Raw genomic sequence first — 18,729 nt, forward strand, 5'->3', positions numbered from 1 at the left:
GATAAATAAAGGAAAAGATATAAACATCAAACATGCTCTAATCTCAGCCAATCAGTGATGACCCAAAAATGAGTTGCTTTATTATTTCATGTTAAAAAGTACACCAACTATGTACTATGCAACTATAAATGTTGGTAATATGAGGCGTCCTGGTAGCCTAATCGTTAAACCAGCAGTAAGAAAACATTTTTGGCAACTTTGGAGCAGCAAAAAGAAGGTGTAGCTTGTTAGCAAACATTTGCCTATTCACACAACCAGTTTTTGTCTACACCAACTCTCTAGCTGCTAAATGCTTCACTTTGTTCACCAGCTAGTAGCTAACTGAGGGGACCTGCAGAGTCGTGGATAATTCTCTGTGGGTTTGTCACTATGAGCGACCCCTTTCACATACAAGCAGTTATGTTAATCGTTGTTAATATAAAAATGTTGATTATAGTCGCTAATATCAACAACAATGGCTCTGGACCAGTACCCTGAAACTGACCCTGGACCCTGAAACAGAAGCAGCTAAATGGAATTCAGCCATCATTTTATCATCTACATGCTTTTTCTACTTTGGCATATCAAAATGTCTGTAAAAGGCCTATGGCTGTCCTTATGTGTCATTTCTTAATGTAAGTAAAAAATTAAATACAAAATAATATGAAAATATAAATCTCAAGTCATTTTTGGCAAAAGAAATTTCTTTATGAAATTAGAATTCACAACCAGGATTTGATAAAGGTTTTCTTTGCTAATTACACTTAGGCTACGTTCACACCGCAAGTTTTAATGCTTAATTCGCATTTTTTGCTCAGATCCGATTTTTTGTTTGGCTGTTCACATTACCTTTAAAATGTGGCCTATATCAGATTCCAATGTGAACTGTTTGCGGTTTCAAACTGACCCGCATGCGCAAAAGAACAAAAACAGTGACATCAGACGCAGCACGCTGTTGCACTAAAGTTAGGGAGGTTATGGAGGAAGTAAGCATTTTCGCTTTTATTTCAAAATGTGTGTCTAATGGCAGCCGTAACATTAATGAGCAGGTGCTGAGGAGGAGAAGAATGAAGAAAAAGAGAGCCAAATTGGCTATTTGGGCCTTTTGTGGGGTTATGCAAATTCACTGCAGAGGTAGAAACGGAGCAGTTACGGTATGGAATTGAAGTATCTCCCCATACACTAATTAGGTCTAACACCTCACTCTCCCTCCATTCACTTGCTCCATCACTGTTCTCCATTTTTTAGGCCTAGTCAAGTTTTTAATTTTACTGTCTGTGTCTAGGGCTAACTCCCACCAGCGCATAATTGTGACAAATGTCGATGTAGATTGATGTAAAAGTCGCATCAAATCCGCCTTGGTTGTTCACACTGCGGCCGCATTGAAAAAAATCTGACTTTGGTCTGATTCAGGACCACATATGGAAGTGGTCTAAATCTGATTTGAAAAAAAATCTTATCTGGGCAAGATTTGAGTGTTCACACAACTTCTGAAGAAGTCTGACCTGGTCACTCGACACCAAAAAAAAATCAAGATTTGGACCACTTTTGCCTGCAGTCTGAACATATCCTTATTGAACAGACCCACACACTTTTGCAATCTTCATGTTTTTTCATTTATTGAATAACTCAAACAACTCATGTCTGTCTCCTTAGATGGCTTTTCATGAAATGCTTACCAGAAACGTATCAGAATACTTAACCAAATGCTTTAATAGGGAATACAGCATCTAGCCATATAAGACACACATAATACTGTTATTGACATCTCTTACACAGTTTGAGTGGAGAATGTGTTTTAAAATGTGAGAAAACGTCACACATTTTTGGCATATCTTTGGGGGTGTAGCGTTGAAAGTAAACCCAGGTATCTAGCATTTTGCTAATACTTATCATGATGTGTGGTGTGAAAAAAACATCTGTGTTCAAGATTATTTCATCTTTAACACTGACATCAAAGTAAAGTAGATGTCCCACCATCTGCAAACATATTTATAAAAAAAATAAATAACATAGAAAAACACGAACATAAGAAAAAACACACCCCCAGTATGCCAGACTACTGTATGTTAAAGTAGCATGCTTACATCATAAATTGGAATTTTATTCACTGGCTAAACAGAGAGTGGGTTGTACCAATAGGAGTGCTTTGATATTTCACTGAGTGCAGTTTGATACAAATATATAGATGAAGAGAATAAATTGCACGAGGAAATTAGTAAAGAATCAAACTGATAGCTGAAAACTGCATTCTCACACGCACACACACACACACACACACACACACACACACACACACACACACACACACACACGGATGGATGGATGGATGGATGGTGTCTTTAGCATGGCTCCAATGTTGTGTTAGTCAGTGTTCATCGGCATATGGGGGCCCTGTCAGGTAGCCATTGGTCCCATGATTTTTGTTGGTCCCGTTGGTGGTGCTGCTGCTGTGGAGCTTGTGATTGGGTGGGGGGCTGTCATCCTCATCAGAGCTGGACTCGATGTCACTGCGGTCGTCTTTAGAGACCTGCAGAAATAAGAGGGATGGTTGGAGATTACATTCTTAATAAAATTCTTATCTGTGTCGTTATCTGTGGCAGCCATGTGTGGCAGCAATACAAATGGTCTTTTGTGTGTCAAACCAGGAGGCGTTCTGCCAATCAATATCAAGCAACAGGCTGTAAAAGCGGCCATACAAACCATTTTTGAAGAGACCTCTGAACGTGACATTATTTTGACTGCAACTAATGATTTTTTTAAATTATTTTTCGATTGATTGCTTTATTATTTAGTCTGTAAAATGTCAGAACATAATGGAAAATGCCCATCGCAATTTCAGAGTTTGACCTTGTTTTGTCCTACGAACAGTCCAAACCCATACACCCATATTCTGTACATTCAATTTACAGTGATTTAAAACAGAGAACAGCATTAGGGCATCATTTTTTGTCGATCAACTACTATATTTATTAACGTTGACATTATATAATCAAACATGGTAAGTGTAGATTCATCCAACATAAGATTTACAATTTACTAATCTCAATTAATTTGGATTAACTGTCTGGGAACCATGAATGTCTATACAAGATTTTGTGTCAATCCACCCAGTAGATGTTGAGATTTTCACATGATAAGTGTAAAACTTTAACCTGCTATTGGCGCTAGACTAAAGCGCAGGAGATCACCAAATAATCGTTGGGGGACCGGGAATGTCTGTACAAGATTTCAGGGCGTATATGTACGTACAATAGTTTTAGTCTGGACCAAAGTGGTGGACCGACCGATATACTGACATTTGCATCCCCGGAGCCATGCCAGGAGCATATAGCTAAAACTGCTCTGATTATGTTAGGGCTGATATTGACAATCGGGGTCATGATGAATGCAAATGATTGCATGGATGCTGGAGACATGAAATTATACACAAAGCACACAGTACACCATTATGATTGAGATATTTCCCTTTAAGACTACTTACATGCAACGGATTCCATTTTCCCACCTTGAAGGATGCAGGTTAGCATAAAGAATAGAAAGGGAAAGTCAAAAGTGGCTTTTGCCAGCACTACATAGTATTTATGTACTAGCAGCAAAACACCTTATTATGCAAGAACAGGAATTATAAATGGAAGGATTATGCAGAGGGACTTGAAAGAAGAGCTGAGTGTAGTGACTCACCTTTCCTTTGGAGATGGTTTGGCACGCTGTCTTCACTATGAGGTAGGACCAGAAGGAGTGAAGTAGCTGCAGCAGGATCAGAAGCAGGTTGAAGACCCACCAGGACGGGTAGGGCCCTACAATCTCCCAACTCTCGAACAAGGTGGTATTTAAAATCCTTCCATAGCAACAGAGGGGGAGGGAGATAATTAACTTGACATGTTTCATAGAAAAACACAAGGAGTAAAAGTTCTCTCTGTCTCCAGCTCTTCGTCTTTCACGCAACACCTGCCCTTTGATGACGTGTTTGTAGCACAAACAGACGTGTGTCTTTGAAAAATTATTTTGTTCATAGTCCAATACAAGAAATATATATTTAAAATTGCTAATAGAGAAAAAAGAGCCTGGCTTCACGTGACATGCGATCAAAACGTCAAGGATTCTTGTTAAATATATCCCTGAGACATATCCTGCAAATGGCTGTCTGAATCATCCTCCAGATACTGAAGCCATGGCAACAGCTTTACAGTAATGACAACTTTACTACTGGTGTGGTGGGGGCTGACTAAAATGTAGTGTATCATCATTTTATAGTGAAACAAAGGCAGAGAGCTATGGGGTGTTGGCTAAACCTGTTTAAAAAGCTGTCTTACAATGCTGCACATTAGTTTTTTTTTTTTTATTATTAAAGACAAGCTTAAATCTAGATGCCTGAAATAGATTTTCTGTGCGGATCAAGAATGGATGGTATTTTATAGAAAAGCAGACTGCAGCTGCCCGACTGAGAAACTAAATCATGTCTCCCTTTGCTTGATGACTGATGTATGCACTTTCAAGGACTAACATTGATTTGTGGTAAATCTGGCAAATATCAGAAAGGCCTGTTATAATTGGCTACAATTTGAAATGCTGAATAAATGCAATGTAAAGCAGCACCGCAAAATGATAAGAGATCCTTATTAGTAAAAAAAAAAAAAAAAAAAAAACTTAGATGTTTTAACAAAAAAATTCAACTCCAGTCACTTTTCAATGACAAAGCAATGACCATAATGTGCTGCATTTCATTTGTTCGGCTTTATTTGAGACGTTAAAGCTGCTGTATCCATAGTAACTATTACTTAGCAACAAAATTCACAGAGATGTATCTGCAAACCGTTGCGGAGAAAGAAGTAAAAAAGAACTGAGATCTTTGTGGCATTGACATGCATTTTCAGGGATGGTCTGCCAAAATGTGCGGAGCATCACATGCATCTGCTGCACAGCTTTTGACATCTATTACTGCCTGTATGGACTGTACTGTATTAAAATGAAAGGCTAACATTACTTCAGTGAAGTCAGCCTTTAGAAGGACGCTAACTATGGTACACAAGAAAGAGAATTACACTCACCAGACAGGGTAAACTCCCAGCCTGGAACTTATAAAGAGAATTGCAAACATTGCAAACAGGAGGTTGCACAGTATCTGACATTTGGCATAGTTGGCCATTTTGGCAGCCTTGGTAGAAAAAAGAAACAACCGTTAATCTGGACATGTAAACAAGTGCTTGAAACATCTCTGACAATATAATTAAAAAGCTCTAGTTTCCAACAAAGAGTATGTTGAACATGCACTGTGCCTGTATGATACAGTCTGCCATAATGTTCATAATATAAGGATTGCAGTTAGATGTAGATAAAGAAGGATATCTAAGCATGTAAACTCCAAACACTCACACCCACACACCCATCCATCTTTGCCTCCCTTTGCCCATCTGTCCATCTACAGCCTTTACTTCTCTCACCCATCCTCACCTCTATCAGCACGTCGGCTGCATCGTGGAGACACATGACCAGAGTTCCAACTCGTGCCATGTTGTTCACGTAGGAAAAGGTGATGAGGGAAATTGTTGCCACATGGTGCAGGAACATGATCAGGAAATCCTGGGGACACAGTTGCCATGGAAATGTCACACAACTAACGTACTGCCCCACGACTGTTTGAGTCACTGCATGCGACACCTACTCAGAGCATCTAGTGCAGTGCCGACGTGATGAAATCACACACACACATTAGCTTACGCATAACATTGTGTATTAATTCTTTATTTAAAAAAAAATGACAAGGCCCCTACTGATGATATTTTCAAAAATGGTCTTTGCCCAAGTGAATAGCTGCACAAAATAAAACCTCCTGTTTTTGTTTTGGTAAACCGTGTTCGTCATATGCCGCTGTGATTGGCAGCTATGAAAAGATATACAAAGTTATGACAAAATAATAATTAATCACCACTTACACAAACAAAAATAACAAGCCCCGCCTTTTGTATGTCAAATATTAATGTTTCAAAGTAACTGGTGACTATATATGTCAAATTAATGTAGTGGAGTAAAAAGTACAATATTTCCGTCTGAATTGTAGTGGAAAATAAGTATAAAGTGGCATGAAATGGAAATACTCGAGTAAAGTACAGCACTTGCAGTAAATGTACTTAGTTTACATTCCGCCACTGTTCTCAGAATCAAGCATATCACCTAAGCTCAACATAATGTAAAACAAAATTGTAGTTAAAAGTGAAAATAAATGATAGTTTAGCTTCGGTCCTGTCTTGGTACAGTATGAGCCGTAAGGTGTGGTATAGCATTGAATGAAGCCCCAGGGGACTAAGGATGCAGACAGCTGGCATGGAAAAGCATTCCTCTAGCAAATCTTAAGAAATGTATCAGCTCAAAGCAACCAGAACCAGTCCCAAATGGAGACAGCATGAGAAGGAGGACGAGAAGGAAGAGTAATGATGCAAGATACAGAATGAAAGCAAGGCAAGAGTGTGCGGGGAGAACATACTGGAATTGGCAGGGGATGCAGAGGACCTCCTCAGTGTAGTACTGTGCATTAAAAAACTGAAAGGAGAAACAAAAACAGACAACATGCCAACAGTCAACAAAGAGATGACAGAGTGACGGCATACACAGCATGGCATCATGAGGGCTGCTGTGAGTACAGTGAGTGAAGTGTTTTTGTGAAGAGGGCAGAGCTGGGGATGGACTGGAGACAGGCGTAAGATCATGGCTGGAAAGCATGCAAATTGATACTTAATGAACCAAAAGTAGCCATTTTCTTGAAAAAAAAGAAGATGAAAGTGGGTTGATGAATGTTTGTTCAAGCTAACCTCAGTTCTTACAAATACTGACCAAGTTGAACCTTTTTAAAACTTTATTTATAGTACAATGTGTTTAATGTGCATACAGTATAAACCTATAATCTGGAATATAAAGTTAATGTCACCTGCAGCAGTTTGCTGGAAGTATTTTTATATTAAAATGGTTAATATACATGAAAGAAGGCAGTGCTATCAGTGACATGTAAACACTTGTGATATGGTACGTTTGTTGATTGTGGATTATTTTTCAGGATTAAATATTTATATAAATAAGAGACTAAACTTGTATGTCATTACGTGAAGAGAAACCATTTCAGTTGATCTATTCTTCAAACTTTTATATGTTATTTGAGTATTGTATGACACCATCATGTAACTGACATATTACACAAAAGTGTCCACAATATCAAACAAAAATAGACTGCACCAATAGTTGGGGAAAGCTTGAGAAAGATTTTTGTGAAGTTTGATAGGGAATCCAATTTCTGAATGCTAAGTGTTAATCCTTTTTACCCTTGCAATATTTTGTTATTTCACACATCAGTGAGAAAACATTGAGGCGGAAAGCTAACAGACTAAACGTTACAAAGTCATGGCAGTAAGAAAAGAGATGGACGGCAAGGCAAAAATTATGTCTTTTCTGTGACAAAACTTCTTGCAATGGCATAAACAGAACAGACCTTCCTGACGTGGAAAAACGTGACTAAAAGTGTCACTTTTTGCCTTACAGTAGATTTTTTAACAATTACCCATGTTATTGGAGATGCTTGTTATGCATAACTTGGTGTGACTTGCAGTCATTCTTACCTTCCTCCTGATGTCTGTGAATTGGGAAAAGAGTAAGGAAAGGTAGAAAGACAGCTCCAGTATATAGTAATAATGGATGTCCACAGTCAGTGGCTGCATAAAGACAAAAAGCAACAAGGTTAAAACAAATATTTGAGAACTAGGTAGTTTTGCTAATACAAGTCATCTGGTTGTATCATGATTACTGAGGATGGGTGTATTAAAAGACTTTTACCTGGTAAGGGTAGTTGTACCAGCACTCTTTAGTGTTCCAAAGCCATGCAGTCTGCAAAAAATAAAAAGAGTAACTTAAAAATCTATATGAAAAAAATAAAACTATACTATATTTTAAAAATCATCTTTAAAGATCATAATCTTAGGTTAAGACAGCATTGTAATACAATGTACTGTGAAAACTCTAGGGATAACGCTGGAAAGACTTTGTTGTTCAATCCCTGAGAAGTCTCATATGTCATGTTACAATGAAACCTAGAAAGAGCAGGCTCCAGGCTCCATTACCTGCAATATAAATGCAGTGTTATGCTGTTCCCACACATACAGTGGAGTTCAATTCAATATGTCATTTCAGATTTAACATATCAATATTAATGTGAACATTTTTGTTTTTAAAATACTGAATGACTGAAAGAGATTTTGTTACAGTGCATACTTTGACATTAAAGGAAGCTTGATTACAAAGGAACCAGGGGGGTTCATCCTCATAGGAAGTCCTGAAAAAGGATATGGCATCAGGACGACAAGAGAAATGGTAACTGTAATACATACGAATGTGTAAGCAAACAGTGACCCATCACTGTGACTGAGTTTACATCTCCTGCTCTCCTCTCCAGACCTGCTCTATTAATAAATCCCACAGAGACTGGAGCCTGAGGCAGGAATTGCCAGGCCGGGGAATTTGCACTATTTGCACAAAGTGCTTCATCATGCAACTTGTGTCTTTGAGAGATTTGTCCTACTCTGCTATCTCAACTATTGCTCTGTTGATTATAGCTAAACATTTATGTTTATTTTCTTTTTTAAATATATGAATGTAATATAGCATTCTATCTCAGCCACATATTTCATTTATATTTAACTGGCACATTGGACAAATTTACCACAAGTGCTAACTCTCACAAATGTGGCTCATACTTTCTAAACAAGGAGAGCTGTGTTTAATACTCTAATCTCCTATATCCCCTGAACTACGCGTGGCACAGCGACGCATGGTAACATTATCATTATCGATTTTCACAACCTTGGCAGAAGCATTTGAAAGGTAAAAGTGCTTCGACAAGAAAGCCTTCAATATAAAAAAAATGTTGGCATTATGTTTGTTAGAAAAGTTGGCATGCATTTAGCTAACGTTAGCCGCTTAAGATAATGTTCTTCCTAGCTAGCTCACACAGGCTAACGTTAATACCAGAAATGATGGACGTTAACGTTAAACGCCAGCATTGCGGTTGGTTCGCTGGTATTAAAACGTACAGTACTGCCATTGTGCCTTAACTTGATAGTTTTTTATGTGTATAGTTATGAAGCACATATAAAACACGTCAAAAGTAAAGCATGCTAACTTTATTTTGAAGCGCTAATTTAAGCATGTGGCTGTCAGATTTCACTGACACCAATAGCCCAATCATAGCCTTGAACCAGCCCAATCGTAATATTATTAAAGATATATTTAAAAAAACAACAACAACAACAACCACCACCACCATATTCTACTGTTAACACTGTTAGCATCTTTACGTTACTCTGAAGCAGTAACGTTACGTTTAATGTACTTTACTGTCAACAGGTAGCCTAACTCTATATACTAGAGTCATCTCAATTGTCATTATTTTGCAAGCAGGCATTTCAAGTAACCATTGGAATTACACATCCTACATGGAATGATATCCAGCAATGGCACATATCATATGAATTCCAGCAGCAAACAAAAGAAAGACAACTCATCACTGAGTCCTACATACTTTGTGAAAAATGGCTTTGCGTGTTTAATGCATGGCATTGTTTAGCATTGGTAATGTTTTTCTTTTCAGCTGCTCCCTCTTTCCTTTTAAAATCCATTATTAATGAACAATTTGTGCACTAGGCTTTTTACACATTGCCTTTATATAATTTGTTCCCTTAGACCAGAACATCAATTTTACTTGCCAATCTCATGACTTGGCGCTAATCATGCCAGAAACCACAAGATTTTCATGCTAGCCATGCACTTCAAAATGTGCTGTAGAAAATGGTGTCGAACCTCAGTGACTCTAAACTAACTAACTTCAGTCATAACAGCAGGCTGATGCTCATTTGTCTGTAAGGAAAGCTTACCTTTTTAAGGAAACGCACTCCATAGGTAAATATGTATAGATAGAATGTAAATCTCCACCTGAAGGAAACAGAGAAAAAAAATATAATGAATATAAATCAAATTTTTTTTGGTAACAAACCTTTCATTACTTTTGCAATCTTTACATTTTGTTTTTGTGAATAACAGAAGTGGTTTTAAGTAGGCTGTAGGCTAAATATGGAGAACCCCTGCCTTGAAATTGCAAGTGTAAGAGAAAGTAGCCCTTAGCTGTACAGTGTGTTGCAATTCTTTTTTTCTTTCTCTTTTCCACTTTGATTTGTCAAGTCTAGTCTATAATACAATTATGGATTACAGTTAAGGATGAATAAATTAGAGGGAAAAGCAAAGTGTTTTAATATGCTAAAACCAATTTATAGAGAATAATGCAGCTACATCACATGTAGGCAAATAATTTAGATAAAAAACATAAACATTACCAGGGGACATGTACATGAACACAACTTGTTCTGTAAACTGCTTATGTAGTTCTGTCCCTAGGTGCAGCACGCTGTGGCACACTATGTGGCTGTCATGCCTGTAATCAGAAATTTGAAGTGGTGTGATGTCCTCATACTTCCCCACATCTACAGTCTGGGGTGAGTCACAGACAATTGGACATCAGTGACTTCACATTGGTGAGATCCGGGGGCAAAGACAAGACACTAACGCTGTCCCAGCCCATCTTGATCCGTGCTTTATATAACCCTGCACATAATGTACAGTAACAACAACAAAACAATGGTAGGGAAGGTGATCATGAGGTCTGAGCTTACAAGCTGATGAAATGATCTGCTAAGTGATCAAAGCCTTGCTGAGCAGGTAGATGTGCATATGTCCAACTTATAACAGTCAGCAACTGAGAGGAAGGATTTAAGACTGGCCAACCAGCAAGCCCCCCTTTCCACACAACTCTGGAAATTGCATCAGACAAAATCATATGTGTTTCTACAGGGAACAAAAGCTAATTATGTCTGATAGGCTTGAATGAGAGACCCCCTGTTGTGCGGTATTGAGTGGTCAGAGCATTTCACAGATTTGTAACCAATTAGATTAAATGTTTTTCCCAGTCGAGCCTATATTTTAGGATATATACATTCACTTCTTAATACGGTGCAATAGTTTTATGAAGCAAAACGTACGGAACAGGCAGAAAACAAAGCTTGATTTCTGTAACATTGGAGAAAACGTTGACTGATGACGCCCCAGGCTGTGACAGAAGCTGTTCAACCTGTCATGTGAGAGGAGTTTTTGCATACTTTAAAGGTTGTGCCGTGTGGTTGTTCCAGCTGACCTCAAATCAAACACATTTTGACATCCAGAGCCTCCAAACACAACATGACACGAACACGCAAAAAGAGAACAGGATAAATCAGCTTCTCCAACAGACATAGTCCTTTTTGGTGAATGTTTGTATGATATGCAGGATATTCATTTGTAACTCTTTAATAAATGCCAGAAAAATTCTAAGCGGGTTGGAAGCTGTCATTAACTGCTTTTTGTGCTTGATAAACCATATTGTAAAACCAAATTAACTGGACAAGTCTACCTGGCACATAGTAAAGACTGTTGCATGGCAACTAGTTCATCAAGCCTGCAAGAGTCTTTTTCAAGTGCTGAATCGCTGCTACATAGGTACAATCACAATGACTCACAACTGCTTCCTGTGAATAGTTATAGTTTTTTCCGAAGTCAGGCCCATATTTTTTTGTAATTGTGAGTTACGTTTCTTTTTCAGATACAGTGTTGATAAAGACTGGTTGTGGGAAAACTAAATTAACTAAATGTTATTAATTTAATTATCCTAGAGCTGCTGTTTATTTTCTGCACATAATGTAGCCGAAACTAGCCAATTACAATTACAAAAAAATATATTCATCAGTGCTGGGTAGTAACTGTGGAACAGAATTATGTTAATGTATTATTTTGAACAACTTACAAACTGTAGTTTATATAACAAAATAAGAGTAGGCTTATGTTTGGCATATGTTATGTATGTATGGCTTATATCATAATAGCTTGATTATACATTAATGAATCATTCATGATATCTGATGAGACTATGGGTTTTAAATTGGGACGGATCCACTGATTGCTATTAAATCAAATGTACCTGTTTGGACAAAGCATTGCATGAGAAAAGGTAACAATGTGACTGTAATGCAACTTTGATTTGATCAAAAACTCAGTGATGAGGCTGGCTTTATTATGAGTGTAGCAACTAGCTTTGGAATAAAACAATAAAAAGCAGACCATGCTGGCTCATTTAATTCCACGTTGTCACTTCTCCAGGTGGGTAGTCTGAGCACCAGCTGGCTGCAACTGCTTACATTCAGGTGGTTCAACATGACAATTAGTCATGAAGATCAAGCTTTGATCACAATTCAGTTGTGCAAAAACCTTGATATATTCCCTCTTTGCTTGATATTAAATTGGCCAAATAAAAAAAAAAAACTTGTTAATAGCCAGTTATTTTACTGTGGTGCTAGAAGACTGTAACTAATTAAAATTAAGGCTGTGGTCTCTCAAGAACACGTGTAAATGGCTGATCTCTCAGCTGTCGTAAAAGCGTCTGCTGAGCACAAACTTATTTATTAACTTAAAGTTTATTAGATGTTGGCTTGGTGTCTGCTGAGCTACTTCTGGGGAGGTGTGTTGGTTAAAAGGTATGAAATCATACACCAACATATCGGTCATAGGAAGAGCAGTAATGAGAATACTGGTAATCTCAGCTGATATTAATAGCATGTTTCTACAGAGGTTAATTGCCTAAATGTATTTTTGAGAATCAACAGCAGGCTTTGATTTTGTATCTGATGAAAGTAAAGAAGAGGAATGACAAATTAAGAGATCATAGTTAAAGGCTAATAATTGTCAAGAAAATGCAAGTGTTCATTTTTGGTTATTAATGTGATAGTCTTGCTTTGCCAGACCCACCTCCACAGCGCTGCGGAGGAGGGTCTGGTTAGTCCACACAGCATTCCGGGATGGAAGAAAAACATGCTCTGGTTTATTGGCATTTAATCACAATCGTCATGATTGGCGCTAAGCACCGGGCAGAACCACGGTGCCGCTGCAAAATAGCCTCAGGAAGGAACTTGTTTTGGTGGAACATGTGTACGTTCAAAAGTTGTTTTAGTCGTGCAACAGAAAACTCAGATTGGACAGATAGTCTAGCTAGCTGTCTCGATTTACCCTGCAGAGATCTGAGGAGCAGTTAACCATAGTTCTTACAAATCGACCGGAGTTTAAAATTCCAACACCGATAACAGTGAAATCCGGCGGAATTTCCCGGAAGTGGAACGTCATGGATATAGACTATTAATGTGATAAAACTATGAGATGAGGCATTATAATAAACCACCCAACTCAAAAACAGCAACAAAAAAAATGTATTGGAAAAGTTTAGCATTTGGAGGAATTTGCTTCCTTAACGAGAGTTAGATGAGAAGATCGATACCACTCTTGTATCTGTATGGTAAATATGAAGCTGTAGCCAGCAGCTGGTTAGCGTAGCTTAGTACAAAGACTGAAAAATTGGTTCTGTCCAAAGGTAATAAAATACATCGACATGTACCAGCACCTCTAAAGCGCACTTATACATATGGATACACCCATGTTATATCTTGCTTCTTTAATATTTAAGTCAAAAAACAAAAAGTTGTGGTTGTGAGAGGTTTATGCTAGACTATTTCTTTGCTGAGCACAGTGACTTTCTGAAGTCTAAGCTGGTTACATGGCAACCTCACACTGATGACAAGACCACAGGAAGTGACTGCGCCCGTCCAAGAAACAGCCTGGGATGTATTGAGATACACTGTTAATTAGCTTTAGAGGTGCTATTGGTATTTTATTACCTTTGGGCAGAGCCAGGCTAGCTGTTCCCACTGTTCCCAGTCTTGGTGCTAAACTAAGCTAATCGGCTAATGGTGGTAGCTTCATACTTAGCGTACTGTACAGATATAAAGGTGCTTATTAATATTATTATCCAACTCTTTGCAAGATAGGGAATAATTCTAAAATTATTATTCAACTTATAAAAAGATGATAGGTGAAACCATTCCATTAGATCAAATACATCAAATATAAACTGAAGCCAACGCAATGATAGATATTACAAGATAAAAATAGTAAATATATTAAGTGTTTTAAAATCTTGTCACAGAAATACCCTCTATATTTTAAAAAAGTTCAAACGTTTTGCTTCTGATGATTTCTTTGTTCTCAGAGAAAGGAAGAAGATGAGATCAGACAAAAGGGGCAATTGAGGACATCAAAGCCTGCTTCTTCCTCCGCCCGCCCTAACCAAGGAGAACTGACAAGAGGAGGGACTCTCTGGTAAAACTACACTGAAAACACGGCTCATCTTAATTTGTCATTTAATCTAATTTAAAGGCTTTAAATGAATCTTTCTTAACACAAATAACTTCTGCCACTGTGGTGAAATAATACTTGTATCCAGTGATTTTTCATTGTTTTTGTGCAAAGGACCTGAAGAATTTCAGTTTCTGTTGTAAAAAAGAGGTTACTGTAGGTTTCTTGCAAAAAAAAGAAAAAGAAAATCAATACATGAACTTGTTGGGATGTTTTTTTCTGTATTTACTGGGGAAACAGAGGCAGTAACAATAGCTGGTAAACTAAATCTATGCAGTGTCTTCATTATTTCCAGACCAGATGTGTCTGCTACATACTCTCTGTTTGCATTATGAAAAGACAAAGAATGCTATCAGTCGGCAACAGCTGTGCATGAGGGCCTAATTAGAGCACAATCACTGCTGGACGGACTGAAGCCGGCACTGTTTGGAGAATTGCACCGTAAGCAACTGAGACAGAAAACCTTGCCAAACTATTCCAGAGCTCAATATCGTCTGCAGTCAGTTATGCTGCATGCAGATAACAGCATTGGTACAGTTGCTTATACAGATTGAATGCCAGCTAAGCATGTTCAATAAGCTCACAAATATATTACAGAGGAGAGCAAACTCAGTCTCTTCTGGTTAATAAGAAAGCAGGTTTGCTTTTACAGATTCCTCCATTAGGTTGTAACAGGAGTCCAGTGGTTTTCTCAGCCAGCAGTGTTCTCCTGAGTGAACAGCAGCCTCAGGCAGATCAGAAGATGTGAGGCTCCCTGTGTCTCAAACTGCCAGATTGGCTTTACTGGTGTCAGACATGACTCTACTCTGACAGCCACACTGGCTTGTTGGCCTTTAACATCACACTGCTAACTAACAACAATCTCCCTGATGGCAAATGCTCTACTGCAGATTAGCCAGTTCTGCGTTACGACACATTTGACGATCATCCCACGGCAGCACCAGCATTCGTGTTGCAATCTTTAGAAGCCGTGTAAGATACAGTAACGGTTTGCAGAAACTGAAGTACCATCATAATGGTTTCTCAAATGTGAGGACATGGTCTTGGACTGTTTGGAAACAAGCAACATTAAGCAACTGCAGAGTTTCCCTTCATTTCCATACACTATGGAAATTAACTTGCAGGAACATGAAATAGTTATCATGCCTGCTTTTACTGTCACAGGTGTGTTATTGGCAGTGCAGCCTATTTGAATAAGTCTTCACTTACAACTGTATTACCAATCATCAATAAAGTAATAATACACATGATAACAGCAAAGCAGATCTTCACTAACTTAGGCAAGTTTAAAGTCTGCAAGTACATTTCCACAAACTTGAATTTTATAACATTCAGAGAAAAATGGCTTGCAGCTAATTTAGACAATGCTATAAGTTGTGGTGTTAAAAGTGAATTTTTGCCTTACATGCTTTCACAGAATCGGGCGAGCGTGCTGGGCTTCTCCTGGTTTCGGCGTTGTCTGAACCAGCGCTGGATGGTCCGCACATCCCAGTCGAGCTGCTTGGACAGGCCCTCCAACCTCTTCTCATCTGGGTGCTGGTAAGACAAGGTACACACTCTATGTCTTAGATGTAGTTTTCATTGTGGCACAAATGTCATGAGATAAAACATTAACAATAATGAAGTGAACACATGCACCACCTTGGTTATAGCAGTGAAAACCTTCTCCAGGATAGCATTGGGTTGTGCTTTTTGTGGCCCGTTGGCTTGGATCTTCAGGCCCATGGCACATGGTCTTGCAATAAACCTGCAATTAAAATATCATCTTCTAGATCAACACATAGACAGTATCTTTTTGGTGAATTAAATGCAAATTTTTTAAATTTAAGGACGGGACACAAGTCATGCAATCACAAGGAAACACATGCATATCCATAAATTCTTTGCAGGTGCTGGGTAAGTTATCTGCACCTGGACACGTGCATCTGCTTCCTCCCAATTCTTCTTTTACTCTACCAGAACATGACAATGTTTTGACAACAAATGGTCTTCCACAGGATATCTTGAGGAAGACCATTTTTGGTTGAAAGGATGACATTTACATGTAGAATAAAAGAAGAATTGGGAACGACACAGCCATGAGAAAATTATATTTTTTTGTCCTTTTGACACAAAGCATTTGGCATTATATTGCAAACCACTTTACAAATCATGTGCAATCTGCACATTTCTGATTGCATTTAGTAAAACACTTGAATTGATTTTTATTTTGGCAAGCAGTGATGCGGGGATAGGCAAATAGCTACTCAAGTTAACAAGTCTACTATGTAAATATACAATGAATACATTCATGATAGGCTATATGCATTATCTCATGGATTTAACACATTTGAGTCATACAGTAGCCTTCTCTGTTTCAGATGATTTTCACTTTATGAATTAACACACTGTTTTCAAGGATAAATACTGAACATGAGTGAAGGGTTAAGTGGGGCTCACTACTCCCAGAAGAGACTTCTGACACACATATGCATGACAGGCATTGCTGTGACCATCATGGCTCTATAATAGGCTAAGATGATGCAACATGCACCATGTCATAACTGGAGCAGTAGAGTTAAAACAAACCACCCGGATTAGTAAAAGGAGCCTGTCTCCAGCATGGTGCTTTGTTGAAATTCAGGTTTGAGCTGAGAGGACAGTAACTGGATTTGGGCAAGTATGGCAACTTGGCTGCACTGTGTGCTCTCTGACAGATGCATCAAATGCAGACAGCGCGTAATGCTGCAGGCCTGCAGAAAGAAGGATGATCAACCGTGGTGATTTGTGGGCTAACCAGATAAGAGGCAATTGTTTAGATAACAGACTGACAAACATGGACAGCGGGGTGTGCGGAATCATTCACTGTGAGCATTTCATCGACACAACAAAATGTACTGTACCACAGCCACATGGATTACCGCATGTGCTTAGACCCACCTTTCGAAAACCAGCCGTATCATAAAGATGCAGAATGCTAAAGGACACGCCAGATAGAGATCCTCGGCTTGCGGGAACGTTGCTTCATCTGTGTTTTTTAAGTCAGCCCAGGTTACATTATGTGGGAGCCAGAACCTCTCGTTCCAAAACCACGCCAAAATACCGGCCATCTCCCTGCAGCAGACACCGTGACCGGGTGGAAAGAGAAATCGACGGCCCGCTGTATCCCGGAGCTCTCTCGCAGGCGATCTAACCGTGCAGACTCGGCTGATGATGAGATATCCGTACGAGGTCGCCGTCCGTCCTCTTCCCCTCAGCTATCCCAGTGTAGGGAAGTAGACTCAATCAGCTCCTCAGCAAGTGATTGGTGCGTTGAAATGTCATGCAATACAGTCAGTGACAGTGTAGGCTACGTTACAGTATGCCAGCTATAACGTAATCAAGGTAAACCACTTTTTGTATCGCACCTTTATAGTAACTCAACCTAACAGTGGAGGTAAGACTGAATGGCTTTTAGTTTAGTTTATTTCGCTAGTTTTACACATTTATTGCTGTTATATTAGTAGGAAACCTACAATATCCTGCCTACCAGGTGAGGCGTCAGCTTTAATGTATTATTATTGCCAAACTCAAACTGATCATTAATCAATTGATAGTAAAACGGTGAAATTTAAGCGCAATTAGAATGGTAACACTTGAGCGATGGGCTTCAGACGACATCATGTTGGTAAACCACGCCACCTAATGTCAGTTTTGATGTAGGCTAGTTGACCTCAGGGATGTGAAATTCATTAATTAGGCATATGTGACCTAGTATTCTTATGTTCTTTAAATGGAAGAACACAAAAGCTTCTCTGTTGGGGCACCTATAAACTATGTGTTTATAAATATATATATTTTGAGGCAGTTTGTGGTGCTCTTGAACTGTATTGCATACAGAGAGGTGTAATATTTTGTCCAAACATTTATATCACTGGAATATTAGAAACATCTCTCATTATAAGGCAACAGAACCACAAACTATATAGCCTCCAAAATGACCAAAAGTCAAATTGAGACATCTTTAAAACAATTTTAACAAAACACTGCGTATTTTATTGCATGGTTGTTCTATACACTGCATTCGTCATAGCTCAGTGTAAACTGGCAACTCAGTGTATATATAATATATAATCCACAAGCACAGTACAAAAGATAAACATTAGATTTTTTCATGTTTTATATGCTGTATGCGAAATACAACATAATCATTAAATGTTAATAAGATAGTGCTGCTAGAGGGTATATTTAACGATTCTGTTTAATTGTAGACACATTATATATAAAATATAACAAATAGGGCATGCCACTAATGATTATTTTCAGTAGGCTATAGATCAATCTGCCGATTATTCTCTTGCTTTTCTTGTCCCACCAACAGTCCAAAACACAAGGCTATATTTACCATCACAAAAAACAACAAACTTGAGAACATAAATCATTAATGGATGAACAAAATAGTTGCTGATTAATCTATTGACCAATTGA

General features: G+C 38.4%; 2 protein-coding genes across 6 annotated transcripts in view; one reads left to right on the top strand and one right to left on the bottom strand.

Moving 5' to 3' along the window:
• Positions 1-1,581: 1,581 nt before the first annotated feature.
• Positions 1,582-17,532, bottom strand: cers6 (ceramide synthase 6). 2 transcript variants are annotated; one of them, XM_028591251.1, is made up of 11 exons: positions 17,203-17,532; positions 15,925-16,030; positions 15,689-15,819; positions 9,894-9,951; positions 7,801-7,851; positions 7,587-7,679; positions 5,434-5,562; positions 5,031-5,137; positions 3,664-3,820; positions 3,464-3,487; positions 1,582-2,509 (listed from the first exon to the last, which is right to left on the bottom strand). In XM_028591251.1, the coding sequence occupies exons 1-11, from the start codon at positions 17,370-17,372 to the stop codon at positions 2,348-2,350; spliced, it is 1,188 nt and encodes a 395-aa protein (XP_028447052.1). In that variant the 5' UTR covers positions 17,373-17,532; the 3' UTR covers positions 1,582-2,347. The 2 variants fall into 2 exon arrangements, with proteins under 2 accessions (XP_028447052.1, XP_028447053.1); XM_028591252.1 differs by lacking the exon at positions 3,464-3,487.
• The window catches only part of stk39 (serine threonine kinase 39), a 34,162-nt gene continuing 24,197 nt past the window's right edge, over positions 8,765-18,729 (top strand). For 2 of the 4 annotated variants that reach the window (XM_028591249.1, XM_028591246.1), the window contains exons 1-3: positions 8,765-8,844; positions 14,138-14,247; positions 15,701-15,822. The gene's annotated coding sequence lies outside the window, so the exon portion shown is untranslated. Of the gene's footprint in view, positions 8,845-14,137; positions 14,248-15,700; positions 15,833-18,729 lie in introns of all 4 variants that reach the window. The other 2 variants (XM_028591247.1, XM_028591250.1) reach the window with 1 other exon arrangement.

This window comes from Perca flavescens, chromosome 11, assembly GCF_004354835.1.
Source record: "Perca flavescens isolate YP-PL-M2 chromosome 11, PFLA_1.0, whole genome shotgun sequence".
NCBI lineage: Eukaryota > Metazoa > Chordata > Actinopteri > Perciformes > Percidae > Perca > Perca flavescens.

Excerpts from the sequence above, each read along its gene's own strand:
- cers6 (XM_028591251.1), bottom strand. The coding sequence starts at position 17,372 with ATGGCCGGTATTTTGGCGTGGTTTTGGAACGAGAGGTTCTGGCTCCCA. Across the intron at positions 5,563-7,586 it reads TCACAGACATCAGGAGGAAG|GATTTCCTGATCATGTTCCT; the intron begins GTAAGAATGACT and ends CTGTGTCCCCAG. Across the intron at positions 3,488-3,663 it reads AAACCATCTCCAAAGGAAAG|GTGGGAAAATGGAATCCGTT; the intron begins GTGAGTCACTAC and ends GCATCCTTCAAG.